The following is a 19,647-nucleotide window of genomic DNA, read 5'->3' on the forward strand; positions in this document are numbered from 1 at the left end:
ACAGAAGGGAGAGAAGATTGAGGATCTAGTCCAGAATATTTGATTGGTGATATGAGGGGAGAAAAATCTTCCCTTCTTTCATGTCAAACTTGACTCCCAGATAATCCAGTGACTGGGTCATAACTACTGACTCTTGTCATAATTTACTATCCACCCAAAGTGAGCAAAGGAGAGACACTACTCTTGAAAAGACTTGCAGACTTTCCTGATGGGAAGAGGCTTGAATCAACCAGTTGCCCAGTGTGAGGGCATTTATAGAACACTGCCCCTCACCCTTAAGAATAGCCCCTTAAATAGCCTGAGCCACCTTAAGATCACTGGTCCTGACCCAGAAGGATGTGAGCCTGGAGAGGTGGAGTCAGAACTAGGAAGCATAAAAAGCAGGGCCAGGCTGAGGTTAAGGAGGCCCAGGAAAGGACAGTCTCAGCATATGCCATAACAGTTTATATAATGATCATGTCCTTGTTCTTGGAGCTTTAGAAAGGCCAACTGGCATGGCTGTGAATTGGTAAAGTTCCTCCAGCACTGCAAAACAGAGAAACCTTCTGTGAGGAGGTCAAATTGGAATTTGGAAGTACACATCTTTGAGATCTAGAAGGTCAGGAATTCTCCAGGTGGAATTGAAGCTATCACTGAGCATAAGGTTTCCATACTGAAGTGTTGATGTTGACTTTTTTGAGATCTAATACTGGATAGAATGAGCCTCCCTTTTTGGGAACCACAAAATAAATGGAATATCTTCCAGTGCCTCATTCCTTATGGTGAAGGGGCATAACAGCTCCCAACTGGAGGAGAGGCTGCAAAGTGGATCATACTGCTTGACTAAAACCAAGCATGCATGTGGGCTGGGGGAGAGGGAGCAGGTCAGGCAGTGTGGTGGCTCAGTGTGGTTGATCCCCTCTAGCTTAGTATGTGGGGTTGCAACAGAGACGGAGAGCAGCAGGGAGGTAGTGCAAAATGTTGTGCCCTCCCACTATGGGCTCCGGCTCCCCCAAATCCTGATGTCTGGCTTCACGTCTGATGTAGATGGCTCAGATACTAAATAGAAGAGACAGTGCGATAGGCATGGTTTGGGCAGGTCAAAAATCGATACAGGTATTTCCCATTTTATAAAGGGAACAGACCTATAAAACAATTTCCCCACTGACACTTGAATCTGGTCTGAAGCAATAGCAGTGTTTACTAAAGTGCTTGTTTTGGTCAGGGTTTTGGATGAGGGATTGAGAGAGTCAATGCTGTTAGAGGCCTGTTTGCAAAGCTGCAGCTAGTGTATGCTTTCCCAGGACATGGACCTGCACTAAAAGCTACCATATGTGACAACCAGCCAGTCAGGCAACAATAATAGTTGTTTAATGCGGGAAGAGTAGATCACAGGTGTGACAAAAACAGAGTAAAGGCATAGCTGGCTGTGGCATCTAGCACTTGGGTTGGTGCCATGCACTAGATGTCACAACTGCTGATAACAACCCTGTGGGAAAAAAAGGCTTACCGCGTTAACTTTGTTCAGATAACACACGCTAATGTGAACATTAGCACGACTTGAACATGATGAATAGAAAAATGCCTTTAATAACTGCCACATTAGAAATGGGCTTAGTGCACAGAGAAAGTCCTGCATTAAAATGCAGTAACCCTATTTCCTAATGCAGTTTATTAAAAGGGCCCCCACAGCATGCTAAATACGACAACCTGGAACTATTATGCAATCCTTAATTTTTACCCTCGGAATTAACTTAGGAAAAATGACCTCCTAAAGGTTATCTATAAACATGATTTAATGCCAGAGCACATTCCATCAGATATTTTTCATTATTTTTTTTAAAGGGAATGTTACATTGAATTTTCTCTATTAGAGTAGCAAGCTAATGAAATCTTAGAGCTTACCCCTAAATTAATAATGAAATTGTATGTTCAGTTGAATTAACCTCAGGATTCATTGAAGTGCTAATTCTGTGTCTTCTCTACCAGCTATTTTATTAGGTTTTATGTAAAATTATAGTCTGCAAAAATTCAGACTCATGCTCTGCGATCCCAAAGAAAGAAAGCAGCATTAGAACTAAGATCTTTTCCTATGTTTCTTCATTGTGAATACTGGTGACAATTTCTAAACTGTCCATAATACCGGTGCACTTTGCACTAATTTTCAGTGTGAAAGTATGTGCGTGACTTCAATGTCATACCTTTGACATTTACAGTGTGTTCTGCCTCTATATGCATTGAGGCAGGCTAATTGTTGTTTAGGTACTGTTCTAGACAAAATATAATGTAACTTAAACAGCCAGCATAAACCATCCCCAAGCAGAAGCTTCACCAGTAGACTCTCAGTTTTTAATCAAATCTTCTTTATTGTAGTAAGAATAAACAAAGAAAATTCAACTTATGTACAATTCAGTTGCTTGTAAAAGAATTGTGGATTTCTACCCATAGAGTATGTATCTAGCCACATCAGAGGCAAGGAGGTGGCCAATACCTCAGCCCAGCTGAGAGGGAAAGCTGTAACACTCAGGGCAAATAAGGGAGAGAGCTCCGAGAAAATAAATGAGGAATGACTTGGGGTAAGATGACTTTGGGAGATGTCTTGAGAAGATGGCTTGGGTGATGGTGAAAAATCTTGATGCAATTTCAGTAGATTAAGGATGGATCAGCCTGTAGAACAGCTGCTGATCACAAAGGCATGTTAGAAAGACTGGGATCTCTCACACAGCCCACAGGGGCAGAGAGGGAGGGCTGGCCCTAGCTCAGAGCTAACAGCCACTAGGGAAAGCTCACAAGGAGTCAATCACAGGAAACTGCAAACTATAGGAAAAGCAGTCCTAATACACAGCGGTATCTATTACACAAACAATGCAATTAGATACAAATAATACTCATATTAAATATACATCACAATATACCCTGCCTCCATGAATATGGGGGCAGAACAGTTTATGTGAATATGTTAATCATTGTTCATAACAGATTACAGTGCCCGTATCTTTAAAATGGATAAGATACTAATTCCTGTAATCCCCTGTGATAGGCTCTTACAGAGCACACGACCCAGATCCATCTGTCTTGTGGTACTCATTCTATTTGTTTGCCTGATTCTCTAAGCATGCTGGGTAGTAGCCTCCTCCCCTTCTCTCTCCATCTTTTAGGCTGTCTTCAGCATGGTCCTTCTATGATCTAGCTATTAATTTGTGTCTGTTGCATGAGCCCTACAAGCCCTTGTAACTCCATCAAGTTTTTCAGCAGTGTAAAAGTATATACATCTCTCTCAGCATGTTGATGAAATTGCTCCCAGCTTCTCTCTTACATAGAGAAAGAGATGATGGAGAACAGACTCCTAGTTTGCAAGGCAAAAACTCTTGTCCAGCACATTTGAACTGTAAATTACGTTTCTTTACTCAATTACTGCGTTATATAAGATTTTGGTTCATGAGTCTTATCCTAATGATGTTCTACATTCTGGTTTAATCCGCATGTTAATCATCCTGGCGAAAGAGCAGAACACAGTGGGTTCAGAGTACCCACAGACATTTACAACTGCTTTTTGTTCAGGCACTTTCTTATGGCAAATAAAGGGCCCCTTTTACCAAGCTGCGGCAAAAGAGGGCCTGTGCTGGTGTCAGCGCATGTTTTTGACGTGCGCTGAGGCCTCCATTTACCACAGCGGTAATTGCTAGGTCTTACTTTTCTACAGGAAATGGCCAAGCAGCAAGTTACTGCCACCCTTTGAGGTGGCGGTAAGGGATCCTGTTCTAACCCGGCGGTAACCGGGCAGTGCTGATTACCGTTGCGCTACAAAAATATATATATTTTGAATATTGTAAAACGGGCCCAAAGTATGGGGATTTTAAAATAGGTCCACCTCTTCCACCTCACTTCCTCCCTGGGCAGGGCTAGTCATTTAAATGTGGCTCAGAGTACCTGAGGGATTATCCTTAAGAGTGTATTCTGTAAAGTGGTGCATATAAATTCTAATGTGGGGATCTCAAAAGGGGTGTGGCCAGGAGAGGGGCATGGGCGGATCATGGACATTCCTAAACCTTATGTGCACTCTTATTGAAAATGCCCAATCCACGCCTAAGTTAAGTTTTAGTTGGCGTAAATGGTTGTGCCTAAATTTTAGTTGCAGGAACAGGCACTATGCGTATTCTATAAACCACACCTAACTTAGGTGAGGGTTATAGAATAGAGCTAAGCATGAGGGGTTTTTTGCACTGATTTTTTTTTTTGCACCATAGAATTCACCCCTTTATGTGGATAAATTGATACTTCCCCATGTAAATAGATTTGTATATTGCCCTCGGTAGAGCTATTTTTTTAAGTGAACACATATATGAGAAGTTCAAAAATGTCACATCCGTCGCTCCCTCTGGCTGCTCCTCCGCTGGAAGCAGGAGCCGGTGTCCATCGCGGTGAGGGCCGGCCTTCTTGAGGCCGCGGCGATAGCCGCCCAGTCTGGGGCCGAGGCCGTGGGCCGGCAATCGCGGCTATGGGGTCCGTACTCACGCCAGTGGGGAGAATGGCGCTGAGACGCGATGGCCGGCGTCTCCTTCACTTTCGGGCGCGGGAACCCGAAGCTCCGCCTCAAAGGAGTTGGATTGGGAGGCCGGTGCTGTAGTCCCGCCTGGGAGGTCGGAAAGAGCCAATCAGAATGATGCTGTCAGTAACCGGGTTCTGATTGGCCGGCCATGTCGGCTGGGGCTGGGCGGTTGAATGCTGACAGTATTTAAGGAGCAGGCCTGAGATAGGACATTGCTTCAGGTTCTGTTTCCCGAGGCCAGTCTCCGTGTGTTCCAGTTTTCAGTTCGTTTTCCTTGTTCTCCTGGTTTTGACCTTTGCATTGTTTTTGGACAACTCTGCTAGCCGCCTACCTTGACCTATTGCCTGTTTTGACTACGCTGTGAGCTGCCTGCCCTGACCTGTTGCCTGTTTCGGACTCCTCTGTTTTCCTCCTGCCCTCCTGGCTCCTGGTTCCAGTATTGGGTCAGTTCGTCAACCCCGCGGTTCCGGAAGTCCCGTTGGCCGCCTGCAGCTGGGGGCTCAACCCTCGGTGAACGGCAGTCGCCGCGGGTGAAGACTTGGGGTTGCACGGCTGTCCTCTGAGGTCCTTCTCTTCAGATAAGACAAAAAAGGCACCTATTTGAAGCCTATTTTATATATAATACATATATAATATGAGTACCCATATTCTTTTTGAAAATAAGCTTCCAGATCCAGCTCCAATAGCACAAAAATGCCCAAACTATGCATTTACACCTACTCCAGAGTAGGTGTATGCATTCTATGTGTGCACTTATAGAATTTATAAAATACCCTTGTCCATCACAACTCTCTGCCTAGTCCACCCAAACTATACTTCCAGGAATGCGTAGATACAGCCCATATATAACTATATGTCATCTTCACTGCTAGACATTGTACCAGACATCCTGAAGTGGTAGCCATGATGGGCAGGAGCAAGAGGACGTTGCTCCCGCCCCTTTCTCCACTAGACCACCAGGCATCAAAAAGATAGGCCTGAGGGAGGAAGCCGTGTTTGGTGGTGTGGTGTTCTTTCAGGAAGGGGGATATCCTATTTGCTTTGTGGGGGGGGGGGGGGGGGGGGGGGGGGGGGGGGGGGAAGAAGGGAGAGAGAAACCAAAACTGGAAGGTGGAAGAGTTGGATGTGGCCAAATACACTTACGTGGGTCCAGGAAAATATGCAACAGGGACCCACATAACAATCATATGTGGGTAGCTGGGGGAATATCAACCAAGACCTGAATATGTTCTTACAGCAATGACATATCTGGTCTTACCCACATATTCAGTGCCAGTGGCCGGACATGGCATGCCAATGAATACCCAGGGCTAATTTAGCTAACCACAGTAAGTGCTTGAAGGTTGACTGTCGCCAGCTGAATATCGACCAGTTAGATTGGAAGCCCTCTGGCCCTTGAACTACAACTGAACAAAGTATTACTACTTATCATTTCTATATCGCTATTAGACGTTCACAGCGCTGTAGAAGAGACAGTCCCTGCTCGACAGAGCTTACAATCTAATTAGGACAAAGTGTGAGCTAAACCAAAATAAATAAAGAGTTCTTTTGCAACAGCTCTACAGTGGTATCTCTTAAAGCTTATATTTATGTACTGTTATAAGCAGTACCAATGAAACAAAGCAATTTGTTCTCATAATGTACAATTTCTTTAAACTCCACCATCTCATCCATAAATACAGCTTTTTTTTATCATTAAGACCCTATTTGCAGGCAGTAAAGATTCCTTTGCAAGGCAAAGCAAACAAAAGGAAATAAACATAATTGAAATGGCATGCTACTGCTGATCTTTGGAAGACTTCATATTGCCAGGTAGTTGCTAATGTGCTTGAAGGGAATATCATACAACATTTGCTTCTTAATGCTTGTTAAACAGAGAAATCATGTATTATTTTACCATACCACATATTAGTTTGTCACCATTGGCTACATAATTATGAGATGTACTGCATGCAAATGAATGCAAAGCACATTATTATTATGTAAATTGATGTGTAGTTTGTTTAAAAATAGCACTATCTTTGAGCTGGCATTATTTTTCCTGCCTAGGAGCATCAGGCTATGAACATGGGACACAATGATCTCAGGGGCCATCTTAAAGGGGGCAAATAAAAGTGCTCTGGGGATCCCCCTCCCCTCATACCAGGCTCTATGACAGCATCAGATGTTATGGCCAGTCCTATTACAGCAGCAAACAGGTCCCTGGAATAGCCTAGTGGTTGGTGCAGTGCACTGTAGAGAAGGGGACCCAGGCCTGTATCCCACTCTAACTGTTACACTTGTGGTAGAAAGTGTAAGCCATCCAAAACCCACCACAGACCTACTGTACCCACACAAAGGTGACACCTGCAGCCATAAGGGCTATTGTTGTGGTGTACAGTTGGATACAGTAGGTTTGCTGGGTTTTGGAGGGTTTCTCATACAATATAAGGGGGTAACGGTGAGATGTGTACCTGGGAGCTTTTATGTGACATCCACTGCAGTGCCCCCTAGGGTGCCCCACTGCTCTGCTGGGATGTCTGGTGGCCATAAGAGTGTTGGCTCTTCCTACATCCCAATGGCTTGATTTTGTGTGTTTTTCACTTGGATGCTTTTTTTTTTTTTTTCAAAAATGGTTCAAAAAGATGTATTGAGCACAACAACATCTAGCAAATGGTCATTTCAAAACAAAAAATAGATATTTCTGTTTTGAAAATGGCCATGTTTGCTACTGGATTTTTTGATATTTTCCACAAAATGTCTGCTGTTTTATCTTGTCTTATATTTTTTGACTATAAGTTCTAACATTTAGAAATAGATTGTGTGATTTAGGGCCCCTTTTACAAAGTTGCAGTAAGCCTAATGCAGGCTTACCGCTCTCCAGACAGGAAGTACCACTGGGCTACCACAGCAGCCCAGCGGTACTTCCCACCCCCAGGCGCCATTATATCCAGAGTTACAAAAATATATTTATTTTTGTAGCAGTGGTGTGTACCCGGCAGTAATCAGGCTGCCCAGTTACTGCCAGGTTAGCATGGCAGCCCTTACCACCATCTCACTGGGTGGCTGTAAGGGCTCCCCCAAAATGGCCGCTGAAAAGAAAGACCTACCCTTTTACCCACAGCTTAGTAAAGGGGCCCTTTAGGTTTTGGTCTATATATGCTTTTAGATTGTTGGTGTTACCCCTGACACAGCCTTTGGGCAAAATGAGGCCATGTCAGGTTGTTTATTTTAATAAACTAACTGCTATATGACCATCATCTGGGATCTGTTTCTGTTTTTTGGACTGTGATCTTCTACGGATCCATGACTTCTCTTATATTTGGGTTGGGCCCACTTTTATGCAATGGCTCCTTTGGCTAACAATGCCCATTAATGATATTAGCACATGTTAACTTTGTAAATGACCTGTCTATTTAAAAATGAATGAAAAGCATATTCAGCTCTCTAATGCTTTTGAATATTTTATTTCCAAAAGTTGAAGCTATGTTCTACACATACAATATCATGCATTTAAATTTTCTTCTCTAAGCCATTTTACTAAAATGCATTAGGTGCTAACATGTGCCAAAATGTTTTTGGGGAAGGGGCATGTCAGAGGCAGAGTGTGGGTGTTCCTGTGCTAGCCAATTAGCACACCTACTTTATCGTGTGCTAACTGGTTAGTGCACTGATAACACAGGAGCCAATACTGCCTACAAAATAGGTGGTGGTAAGAGCTGCCATAGTAGTTTTTTAAAATGACCTCTCACTAATGGCAATATTAGTGCACAGCCATTACCAAAAAAGATAGAAAATCGGGGGGGTTACAGCTGCGGTAAAAATGGCCTTAACACATGGGACAGACTCATGTAAGGGTGAACTAAAGGCTATTTCTTACTGCAGCTTAGTACAAGGTCCGCTAAATGTGCTGTACCACAAGAGCGGCTATCCATACTTAAACTCATTATTTAAATTACATTTCATCTTATATTTATGATTTTTCATATCCACCTAACCCCTGTTCTTTACTTAAAGGCCTTCTGGATCCTGGTAGTGTTAGAAAAGATGTTTTTTGTCGTAGAGTTCAAACACACCATACTAAGGCCCCCTTTTACTAAGGCATGCTCACGTTTTTAGCGTGCGCTAAAATTGTGGGCACGCTAAATGTTAGAGATGCCCATAGGAATGCACTGGCGTCTCTAACGTTTAGCACGCGCTATGAACATGAGCGCACCTTAGTAAAGGGGGGCCTAAATAAGGTTAATAGATATGCTGAAACTATAGGCTTGACAAAATAGCATTGGGTTGAAAAGTGTAGTCGCCTTCTGTTGCTTTGAAATAACCTATTTGTCAGTGGAAAAGATCATGCTGTTTGACCTTAGTTCTTCATCTTCACAGCTGTAGGTCTTACAATGTCACTAATAGCTTATCTGAATGTCAGCTGTTTTGTTTTACATTGTATTTAGTTACATTCTTGCATATTCCTATTTAAATATGCTTTGATCCGCTGAAGTCTCAATAGTGAATGAAATATTAAATGTTATAAGCAATAAAAGTTTCAAATGTTGCTTATTATAAACTGGGTTAATACTTAACTATATACATATATTTGTACTTAAACAGAGCATTAAAGAACATGCTAGAAAAAAATGCATTTATTCTGATTCACAGTAGTAAAGCAGACTGTAATAGGCATTCACACCTTCGCCTTCTCTATTCCAATCACCATCTGCTCCTTTCTTTCATTTACAATAAATGATGAAACTTAACACATTAAGCCAGTGGGGGGGGGGGGGGGGGGGGGGTTGTCCTCAGCTTTTACAACCACAGAATAGCAGCAATTCAGAAATTTCACTCCCTTCTAAATCATTTCTAAGCAACACTAGATGGTGTTTTCCTAGTCTCACACATTATGCAGTCAAGTCCAGTTCCAAACTAAACATAGCTACACCTGCAGTGTGACAAGATAGCTAAATATCCATGTGATAACTCATATTCCCTTTGTATCCTAACCTCAGCATTTACATGGTGATGTCACCTATGTTTATCAAACTTGCTCCATCCTATCAAACTAGGAGACAACCAGAAACATAGCCAGGTTTTGACAACAGGGGGAGCAGACCTTTTGTGAAATAGGCACCGCTGCTAATCTGAAAGATCAAGCTGCGTAAACACTATTTCATTCAAAATCATTTGGGGGAGCAACTGCTCCCCTTGATCTCCCCCCTTACCTACTCCCGTTGAGTCAACTCTATGCAATATCAGTAATTATCACTACTGCTGCAATGGAACTCCACTCCAGAGTTCCTCACCCATCATTATATTAAACCAAAACCCTCCTACCCCAACAGAACCACAAATTTCTACAGGACAGGAGGGCGGACTTGCAAACTCGTGCAGATCACCCCTTGATCAGTCAGAACAGACTATCTCAGCCAGTAAGATCCAATCCCATTTCTTCCCACTTTCACCTCCTACACTTAATCCTTCCCTCCCTGCCTCACGAATGAGTAGGCTCAGGGATCAGGGAGGAGCACAGGGAGGAGTGGCCTAGTGGTTAGGGCAGTGGATTTTGGTCCTGGGGAACTGAGTTCAATTCCCACTTCAGGCACAGGCAGCTCCTTGTGACTCTGGGCAAATCACTTAACCCTCCATTGCCCCAGGTACAAATAAGTACCTGTATACAATATGTAAGCCGCATTGAGCCTGCCATGAGTGGGAAAGCACAGGGTACAAATGTAAAAAAAAAAAAAATCAGCCATATTATGGGTCCCGAGCCTACTCACACACTGGCTTTGGGGACCATTTACTTTATCTACTGTTTATTTATTAAGGTGTCAATTTACTAGATCAAAAGGGGGTAGTGAAGGAGTAGGGTGTACATCTGACATTTACAAAGGCTGACCTTCAACAGATAATTCACAACAGTTAATCACCTTCAAGGCTGTGATTGATGCCTTTCCATGTTCTCGGCCATGCCATTAATGTGCATTACTGTGCAGCAACATGCATTAATATCAAGGTTTGCTCTCCTCACAAGCCAGGAATGCCCTCCTACCATTACCACAGAGATTTTGCAGCTATTGTACATTTACTTTTGCAGTTAACATGTGTAAATTGCAAATTCACAATGTAGTTTGGTAAATGGACCCTTAAGTTCTTCCCTACTCAAATTATTCTATAGAGACTTCAAAGAATATTTGTCAAATAAATGCATATGTTTGAGGAAAGGATTCAGGCATCTAATACTAATTTAGTACTCAGAACACCAGGCAGTGTTTTTTAAAATATAGATTTCCGCTGGCTAAATTAGACTCGAATATTATTATTTATTTATTGCATTTGTATCCCACATTATCCCACCTCTTTGCAGGCTCAATGTGGCTTACAATTCATCATGGATACTGGAAATAGAAGTGAATATACATTTGGTTTACAGAGGGTTTTGTGATACATGGTGGTGAAATACATGATGGTGTTGAAGCAGAAAGACATTATAAGACAGTTCTGGAAGTTTTAAAGATTATACAGTTACACATGTTGATCTTTGTGATATATCTTGTCGAAGAGATAGGTTTTCAATAGTTTGCAGAAATTGGTCAATTCATAGACCGTTTTCAGGTTACGTGGCAGCGCGTTCCAGAGCTGCGTGCTCGTATAGGAAAAGGTAGATGCATGCATTGATTTGTATTTCAGACCCTTGCACTTGGGAGGATGAAGATTAAGGAATGTGCGAGTCCAGGCACCAGAACTGAATATCTGGTCAACAGTGGTACCTGAAAGTTATATCAGTATAGTTAACTGGGCAGAGTTAGGGCTAATGTTTTAAGATCTCACTAACTCACCTGTAGGACATGTCTTCTTTCAATAAATCAGCATGGCTGTGAACATTCTAATCTACAGTGAAGGTATTGGTTTTATTCAATGTTTGTGTATAAAATGATGGCTAAGTGTATAGGTATCAGAAAAGGCACCACCAAAACTTTCCTTCATTCTCTCTGCCATAAAGTGTTTAGCTTTTTACCTCTCATTGAGTAGAGCAGTGTCGCACCCCCCCCCCAAAAAAAAAAAAAGTCTTGGAGAGCTCCCGTTAGCTAGTCTGTCTCAACTATATATAAATAGACTGATGCATATATTAATTCTAAATTCTGGTGTATTCCAGGACCAGCTTGAGAAAGACTGAATAGAAGAGTGGCCTAGTGGTTAGAACCCAAGCTGGGAACCAAAGAAGATGGGACTAATCGATACATATACTTGCTTGCATTGTCTATGCTCTGCCCAAGCTCAAGCTCCACCCATGTGCATACTCTATATGAAAGTATGCACCACACTGTTCATGCACGTACTTTTACACTGATCGGTTTTTGGTTGTTGTTTTTTTTTTAATTAGGACATTCTCATATATTCTTGATGTTTAAAACTAGATAGTACCTTACAAAATGACCCTCAACAAGAGTGATGGCATTCTTTTTGAAGGTACTGGATATTAGCTGTTCCTGCTGTACAAGTTGCCAAATAGATGTGTGTTTCCTGTGGCTTTGTATGTACTTTACAAAAGGCTCTGCATTCAGTTAACCTTTTGTAAAATATGCTGCAACCTGAACATTCCAACTTGGACTTCTCTTTTGTGACTTAGACAACCTATACATTCCTTAATCCTTGATGAAAGCTGTAAGCTTACATTTTACTACTGCTTAAAAAGTAGGAAATAGTGAATGAGTTTTAATTCCAAACAAATGCTACAATGAAAAGGTAATGTTTATGAATATTTAAAAGATGGATACTGAAGATTTGAGTATGAGTACGCTACTTCAGCACTTACAAAGATGGCCGCATGTTCCTGAAATTCTCCACAGTATCAGGAAAGAATTCCAAACAGCTTAACTTTGCTTTGCTGACCTCTGGGACATATCCATATAGGCTATTCATTAATCTTAATCTTTTCTTGTCTTTTGCAAATTACATACAAACAAATTAAAATACATTTTCTGACAGAGTTTTAAAAATTGTAAATAAAATAATTATATAAGTAACTTAGAGCTAAATCATTGAAAGCCCCTTTTACTAAGCCGCATAGGCTCCTACACGCGCCCAACGTGCGCCAAATTGGAGTTACCGCCCGGTTACCATGTGGCCCTTGCAGTAATTTCAATTTTGGCACGCATCCACTATGCGCGTCTGAAAAATATGTTTTATTTTCTGGCGCATGTAGCGGACACATGCCAAGTGGCATCTGGCATGCATAGGTCATTACTACCCAAATTCTTTACCGCTAGGTCTATGGCTGGCAGTAAGGTCTCAGACCCAACATGGATACGTGCCAATTTTGATTTTGCCGCATGTCCATTTTTGTAAAAAAAAAAAAAGAAGGCCTTTTTTACAGGTGCGCTGAAAAATGATTCTGTGCACGCCCAAAACCCACGCCTACACTACTGCAGGCAATTTTTCAGTGCACCTTTGTAAAAGGACCCCATAATACCTTATAAAGAAAAACATAAGAACCTGAACAATATCCTAGCTTCAACAGAAAGCCACTGGAGTTTCAAATAAAATTGTGATATTCACTCATGTTTCTTCAAAGAAAAAATTAATTACAAAGAAGTGTTCTGTATAGTCTGAAGCTTCCATAACTGTTGTTCTGTACAACCCTAAAATATAATGTTATAGTAATCCAATTGAATGAGCAATAAAGCTTGAACAAGCAGTCAAAACTGATCTAGCTCAAAAAAATTATGACTCTGATGCAGCTTTCTCAAGACCAGAGAAGTTTTTTTTCATTAGACAATTAACATGGGATACTAAAGAAAGTGTCTGATCCAAATAAAAACCTGAGATATTTATCTAAAAAAGCATTTGAATGGATTAGAGGGTTTCTTCAGCATAGGTAATACTGTGTCAGGAAGAAAAATACTTTTCCAGTCCCTCAGGGTTTCCCATTATCGCCAATTTTGTTCAATATTTTTATGAGTACATTCAGATGTTTACTAAAATCATCCAAATATTCCTTCTTTTCTTATGCTGATGATATTTTTATTCTAGTTCCATTATATTCTAATACTGAAATGTCTAATACCTTAATATCAGAATGCATAGAACAGGTGCAAATCTGGGAAACAGTAATTTGCTAAAACTTAATGCTAATAAAACTGTTATAAAGAAAAAAATTACACAACATATTCAAAAGCATAGATTAATGAGACAAAGCCAACATGGATTTAGTGAAGGGAAATCTTGCCTCACCAATGTATTATTTTTTTTCGAAGGGATGAACAAACATTTGGATAAAAGTGAGCCAGTCGATATTGTGTATCTGGATTTTCAAAAGGCATTCGAAAAAGTACCTCATGAAAGACTCCAGAAGAAATTGGAAGGTCATGGGATAGAAAGTAGTGTTCTATTGTGGATTAAAAACTGATTAAAAGATAGAAAACAGAGTAGGGTTAAATGGTCAGTATTATCAATGGAAAAGGGTAGATAGTGAGATTCCCCAGAGGTCTGTGATGGGACTGCTGCTTTTTAACATATTTATAAAAGATCTAGAGATGGGAGTAACTAGTGAAGTAATTAAATATGCTGACAACACAAAGTTTTTCAAAGTTGTTAAATCGCAAGAGAATTGTGAAAAATTACAAGAAGACCTTACGAGATTGGGAGACTGGGCATCCAAATGGCAGATGACGTTTAATGTAAGGAAGTGCAAAGTGATGCATGTGGGAAAGAGGAACGTGAACTATAGCTACATAATGCAAGTTTCTAACACTAGGAGTCACTGACCAGGAAAGGGAACTAGAGGTGTCATTGTTGATGATACGTTGAAACCCTCTGCTCAGTGTGCAATGGTGGTGGCTAAGAAAGTAAATAGAATAATAGGTATTATTAGGAAAGGAAAACAAAAATGAGGATGTTATAATGTCTTTGTATCTCTCCATGGTGCAACCGCACCTTGAATATTGTCAGCAATTCTGGTCACCATATCTCAAAAAAGATATAGTGGAATTAAAAAAGGTACAGAGAAGGGTAATGAAAGTGATAAAGGTGATGGGACGACTTCCCTATGAGGAAAGGCAAAAGCATCTATGGCTGTTCAGCTTGTAGAAAAGATGACTGAGGGACTGAGGGGAGATATGATTGAGGTCTATAAAATAATGAATGGAGTGGAACGGGTAGATGTGAATCGATTGTTTATTCTTTCCAAAAATACTAGGACTAGGGGGAACACAATGAAGCTACAAAGTAGTAAATTTAAAATGAATCAGAAAAAAAACTTCTTCACTCAGTGTGTAATTAAACTCTGGAATTCATTGCCAGAGAATGTAGTAAAAGCAATTAGCTTAGCGGGGTTTAAAGAAGGTTTGGATAGCTTCCTAAAAGAAAAGTCCATAAGCCATTATTAAATTGGCCTTGGGGAAAATACACTGCTTATTTCTAGGATAAGCAGCATAAAATGTATTATACTGTTCTGAGATCTTGCCAGGTACTTGTAACCTGGATTGGCCACTGCTGGAAACAGAATGCTGGGCTTGATGTACCTTCGGTCTATCTCAGTATGGAAATACTTATAATTTTCGTTCAGAAGTTCCTAGGTAGTTAAGATTAAAAACAGGAGAAAAAATTGATTATGTCACATTGGTTAAAAGTACTAGGGGCCATCTTGGGTTCTCAATTAACAATGTAGAATCAGGCTAACAATCTCAGTAAAAAAAATGTTTATGTTTCATCAACTAAAATCCATAATATCTCTTTTTTTCCCAGAACACATTAGGCAGTGTTGATGTCATAGGTGGATTATTTTAATGTTTTATATGCGGGTACTACTCATAAGGTCTAAAATAGAATTCAACTTTGGCAGAATACGGCAGATAGGATGATCTTTGGTTGCAGGATATTTGATTACAAGCAAAAAAAGCCCATTTTGCGAAAATGAAAGGGGCCCTAGGAAGGCTATCACCTAAGCGATTTCTCCTCTCTCCCCTGCCCTCCCCTCCATGTCCAGCAATTTTCCCCTCCCCTCCCATCCATGTTGAGCAATTCTCTTATGCAGTTCCCTCCCCTCCCATCCATGCCCAGTGACCCTCGTCTATGCCATTTCTCCTCTCTCCCCTGCCCTCCCCTCCATGTCCAGCGAGTCTCACCTCCCCTCCAAGTCCAGCAATTCTCCTCTGCCCCCCTCCCCTCCCATCCCATCCATGTCCAGCGATTCTCCTTTACCCCTTCCCATCCCATCCATGTCCACTGTTATCTAAGCGATTTCTCCTCTCTCCCCTGCCCTCCTCTCCATGTCCAACATTCTCCTCTCCCATTCCATCCATATCCAGTGATTATCCTCTGCCCTCCCCTCCCATCCCATCCATGTCCAGTGACTCATCTCAGCCCCCACCCGCCCCCTTTTAAGCACCCAAGTTCGAGTTCAACCCCAGCCCTCACCTGCCCGCCCTTGTCTCCCACAACAGCCCTCTTTTCCTTCCTGCTGCCCTGCCTTTAAAACTTTCCTTTTACCTCAGGTTGCAACGGCGGCAGGCTCGTCTCGTGTCGCCTCCAGCCTTCCCTTCCCTCTCACTTTCCCACCCTCCTCTGCCATCATTTCGCCTTTCCGCGAGGGCGGAACACTGAGAGGGAAGGGAATGCTGGGGAGCTCATTTGCATATGGTTATGAGCCCACACAGCCAGGCATCCAGGGTCGCAGATGCACAAATTATTATATAGAGACATGTGACTCTGCTGCTGAAGAATTTGCACAGGTTAACAATTGAAGCTTGCACTGAATTCAAGGTAGAATGTTTGGTTTTCAAAATAATTAATGGTTGCTTTCCTCAAGATCTTATTCAATTGATTGTTTTTCCTATTATTTGTTCTGCTTCTCATTTCAAATTTGTATTAAGATTAGGTAGTCCTTCTATACCACAAGTTTATTACAAACGTATTCATGATAAGCCTCTTAACCCTCCATTGCCTCAGATATCAACTTAGATTGTAACAGGGAAATACCCAGTGTACCTACATGTAACTCAACTTGAGCTACTACTGAAAAGGTGTGAGCAAAATCCAAATAAATAAATAAATACATTTACCAATCTAGTAAAACATGGAATTCTATTCCAATCCAAACACGTACACATTCCAATTACATGTTATTTAGAAAAGCGTTAAAAACTTACTTATTTGATAAGTATATGGAGGATTAGCGCTATATGTTTGATATTGAACTAGCTACTATTCCTCTGTTCCTTTCTTTTTTTTTCTGAATGTAACCCGCTTTGATTCCAAGATGACATAGGTGGGATATAAAAAACAGTGATAAAATAGAATAGAATAAATTAAAATAGCTGAGGATAGCTTATGCTCCATTTGATTTACTATAATCATTGATAGGGCATGATCTGGTTTATTGTCAAAAAAGAAACTTTGTTTTTTCAGAATTAAGTTTTAACTTGTGTTCCATCATTCACTTTTCTACTAACCTCATGCCCTCATGAATACATGAGTGTACTAAATTTGAAAGAGACTGAAAAGGGATCAAAATAGAAATATCATCTGCATAACTATACGTCAAAAATCCCTGCTTCTCACATTCAAAGCCCAGCGAATGTAAAAACACATTAAACCAAAAGGAAAAAAAGGGTAGGAATAAACAATACGATAAGTCAGGATAAAAGGAAAAAATTCTTTATTCATATATATACCATCATTTGCATGAAGACAGCACATAAAAAGAGACCAGCGGGCAGCACATTGAAATGGACTCAACACAGTCCGTGTTTTGGCCTATGCCTTCTTCAGGTACCCAATATAAAATAACCAAAGTAGTGCCGAAAAGAAGCAAAACAACACCAGAGTCTGTGGTCAAACCTCTCAGCTGTTAGCTCTTGACTGAAAAGAGTTATCTGAAAGTTGGGGCTGCGGCATTTTCTTACAACGAGCGTTATGTGAAATCATATGAACTTCAATAGCCTTAGGCATTCCTTCCTCATAATTTATTAACATTCTAGGTCTAAATGCTAAATTAGAGGCTACTTTTGTTTGTCAGGTGTTAGAAGAGAAGGATAGTCATAATATAGATTATGGTTGAAGCAAAAGCCCCAGCCATTTATCAAATGAAAAAAATATCAACAACAGTTGCACCCAATCCATTTTAGCAATAAATTAATAAAACATATCTTTCCTAGCAATTCATTAACAGCCAATAGACAGGAAGAGTTGATAACACCAAACTATGGTTTCAAAATAACACTCCACATTATGCCTTTCCATAGCATGTTAGAACCAACCTCAAGGCTCCCCTACCTGTATACCTAAATCTCTGGCATCTTTAAGGGGTTACCTGAGCTCATGAAGCAGAATAGGAGCTATATTTAATCTAGAAGAACCTTACAAGGTATGGGAAACTGGATCTCAGACTATTAGGAAGACTGAAAGTTCAGAGACAATAAGGCAGTTAGGGGCCCTTTTACTAAGGTGCGCCGAAAAATGGCCCGTGCTGGTGTAGGCATGTGTATTGGACGCTTACAGGTCCATTTTTCAGTGTGCCTGCAAAAAAAGGGGTTTTTTGCCCAAAAATGGACATGCGGCAAAATAAAAATCAGCACACACCAATTTTGGGCCTGAGAAACCTTACTGCCACCCACTGACTTAGCGGTAAGGTCTCACCCATTAACCAGGCGGTAAATGTCAGCGCACATACACTGCCAATTACCGCCCGGTTAGCGCCACGTGGTAGAAAATAGAAATTACTTTCTGCCACGCATTTGGGACGCATGTCAAAATTAGAATTACTGCCCGAGGCACGCGGTATCCGGGCGGTAGTTCTAACTTGGCATGCATTGTATGCACATAGGCGCCTATGTGCCTCAGTAAAAGGACACCTTAGGAAAAGACTTTGAAAACAAGTGGATTTTTAATTAATAACATAGCCATTGACAGAGGGAAAATAAATATAAAGCTGACAATGACAGAGGGTTTGTTCCCTCGTACTTTCCTCTTGCTCTTTTGGGATCCATATCAAGTACAATATGCCCCAACTTGACCCATGAGTATTGTTTTAGAGAAGTCAGACTACAAATTTGGAGTGGAGGAGTGGCCTAGTGGTTAGGGTGGTGGACTCTGGTCCTGGGGAACTGAGGAACTGAGTTTGATTTCCACTTCAGGCACAGGCAGCTCCCTGTGACACTGGGCAAGTCACTTAACCCTCCATTACCCCAGGTACAAATAAGTACCTGTATATAATATGTAAGCTGCATTGAGCCTGCCATGAGTGGGAAAGCACAGGGTACAAATGTAATAAAAAAAATTACAAATAATAGAAGGCTTCATTTGTTTGCATCTATTTTTCTACCCCAGTTCGATTCTTTCTCACTTTTTCCCATGTAGACCAGCCTTGAACTGAATCCATTAACAGAGCTTTTCCTGATGATTCCATCTAAGAGCTGGTATGTCTTGTTTTCAAAGGAGCCGTGAGCTGGTTCCCATTAAAAGAAAGGTATTGCTTGAAAAATATATTATTCCAGGAAGGAAAACAATATAAAGGTCTTTAAAAATATTGCTACAGTGATAGCAATTATGCCTTACTTTGCCCACTTCACTATCACATTGCAAATGCACCCCGCAATCACAGAATTCCTGGCACAGTACCTACCTTCTTTGTCATTATGATTTATTACCGCATCCTGTATCATATCAGAAAGATGAAAGCGAACACTGTGATTCTTTCCACGTTTCTGATGTTTCTTGTAACTGTCCTGCTTCTGAAATGCCTTTTCCCGTTCATAGTATGCCTTTATTTGATCACAACGCATACGCCTCACCAGTCTCTGACGCTGGCCCAGAGGGAGAGATTCCAGCAGACACTGGTCAATTTCCATGTCATGTGATCGAAAAACATTACAAAGTTGGAAACAGCCTGAAAGAAATCAAGAGAGAGAGAGAAATAAATAAAGATCTGTGTTATAAAACCTCTTAAATGTTTCATGAATCTGCAGTGCCTTGTACGATATTCTGCTGTCTAAAATATACAATGTAAAATGTGTTAATATAGGAGTTAGCTTTACTATGTTACAGAACATACTCTTTCGGCATGAAAGAACAATTACAGAATTGGGGGTGGGGGGGGGGACAGTTATCAATTTGGATTAACTTTAAGATGGGTTATTTTACCACATCATACT

General features: G+C 41.0%; 1 protein-coding gene across 1 annotated transcript in view; it reads right to left on the reverse strand.

Moving 5' to 3' along the window:
• Positions 1–19,374, reverse strand: part of MYO16 (myosin XVI) — a 481,895-nt gene extending 462,521 nt beyond the window's left edge. The window contains exon 1 of the mRNA XM_030202479.1: positions 19,119–19,374. Coding sequence (XP_030058339.1) covers positions 19,119–19,344 — 226 coding nt within the window. The 5' untranslated portion in view covers positions 19,345–19,374. The remainder of the gene's footprint in view (positions 1–19,118) is intronic.
• Positions 19,375–19,647: the final 273 nt, after the last annotated feature.

This window comes from Microcaecilia unicolor, chromosome 4 (assembly GCF_901765095.1).
Source record: "Microcaecilia unicolor chromosome 4, aMicUni1.1, whole genome shotgun sequence".
NCBI classification, from domain to species: Eukaryota; Metazoa; Chordata; class Amphibia; order Gymnophiona; family Siphonopidae; genus Microcaecilia; species Microcaecilia unicolor.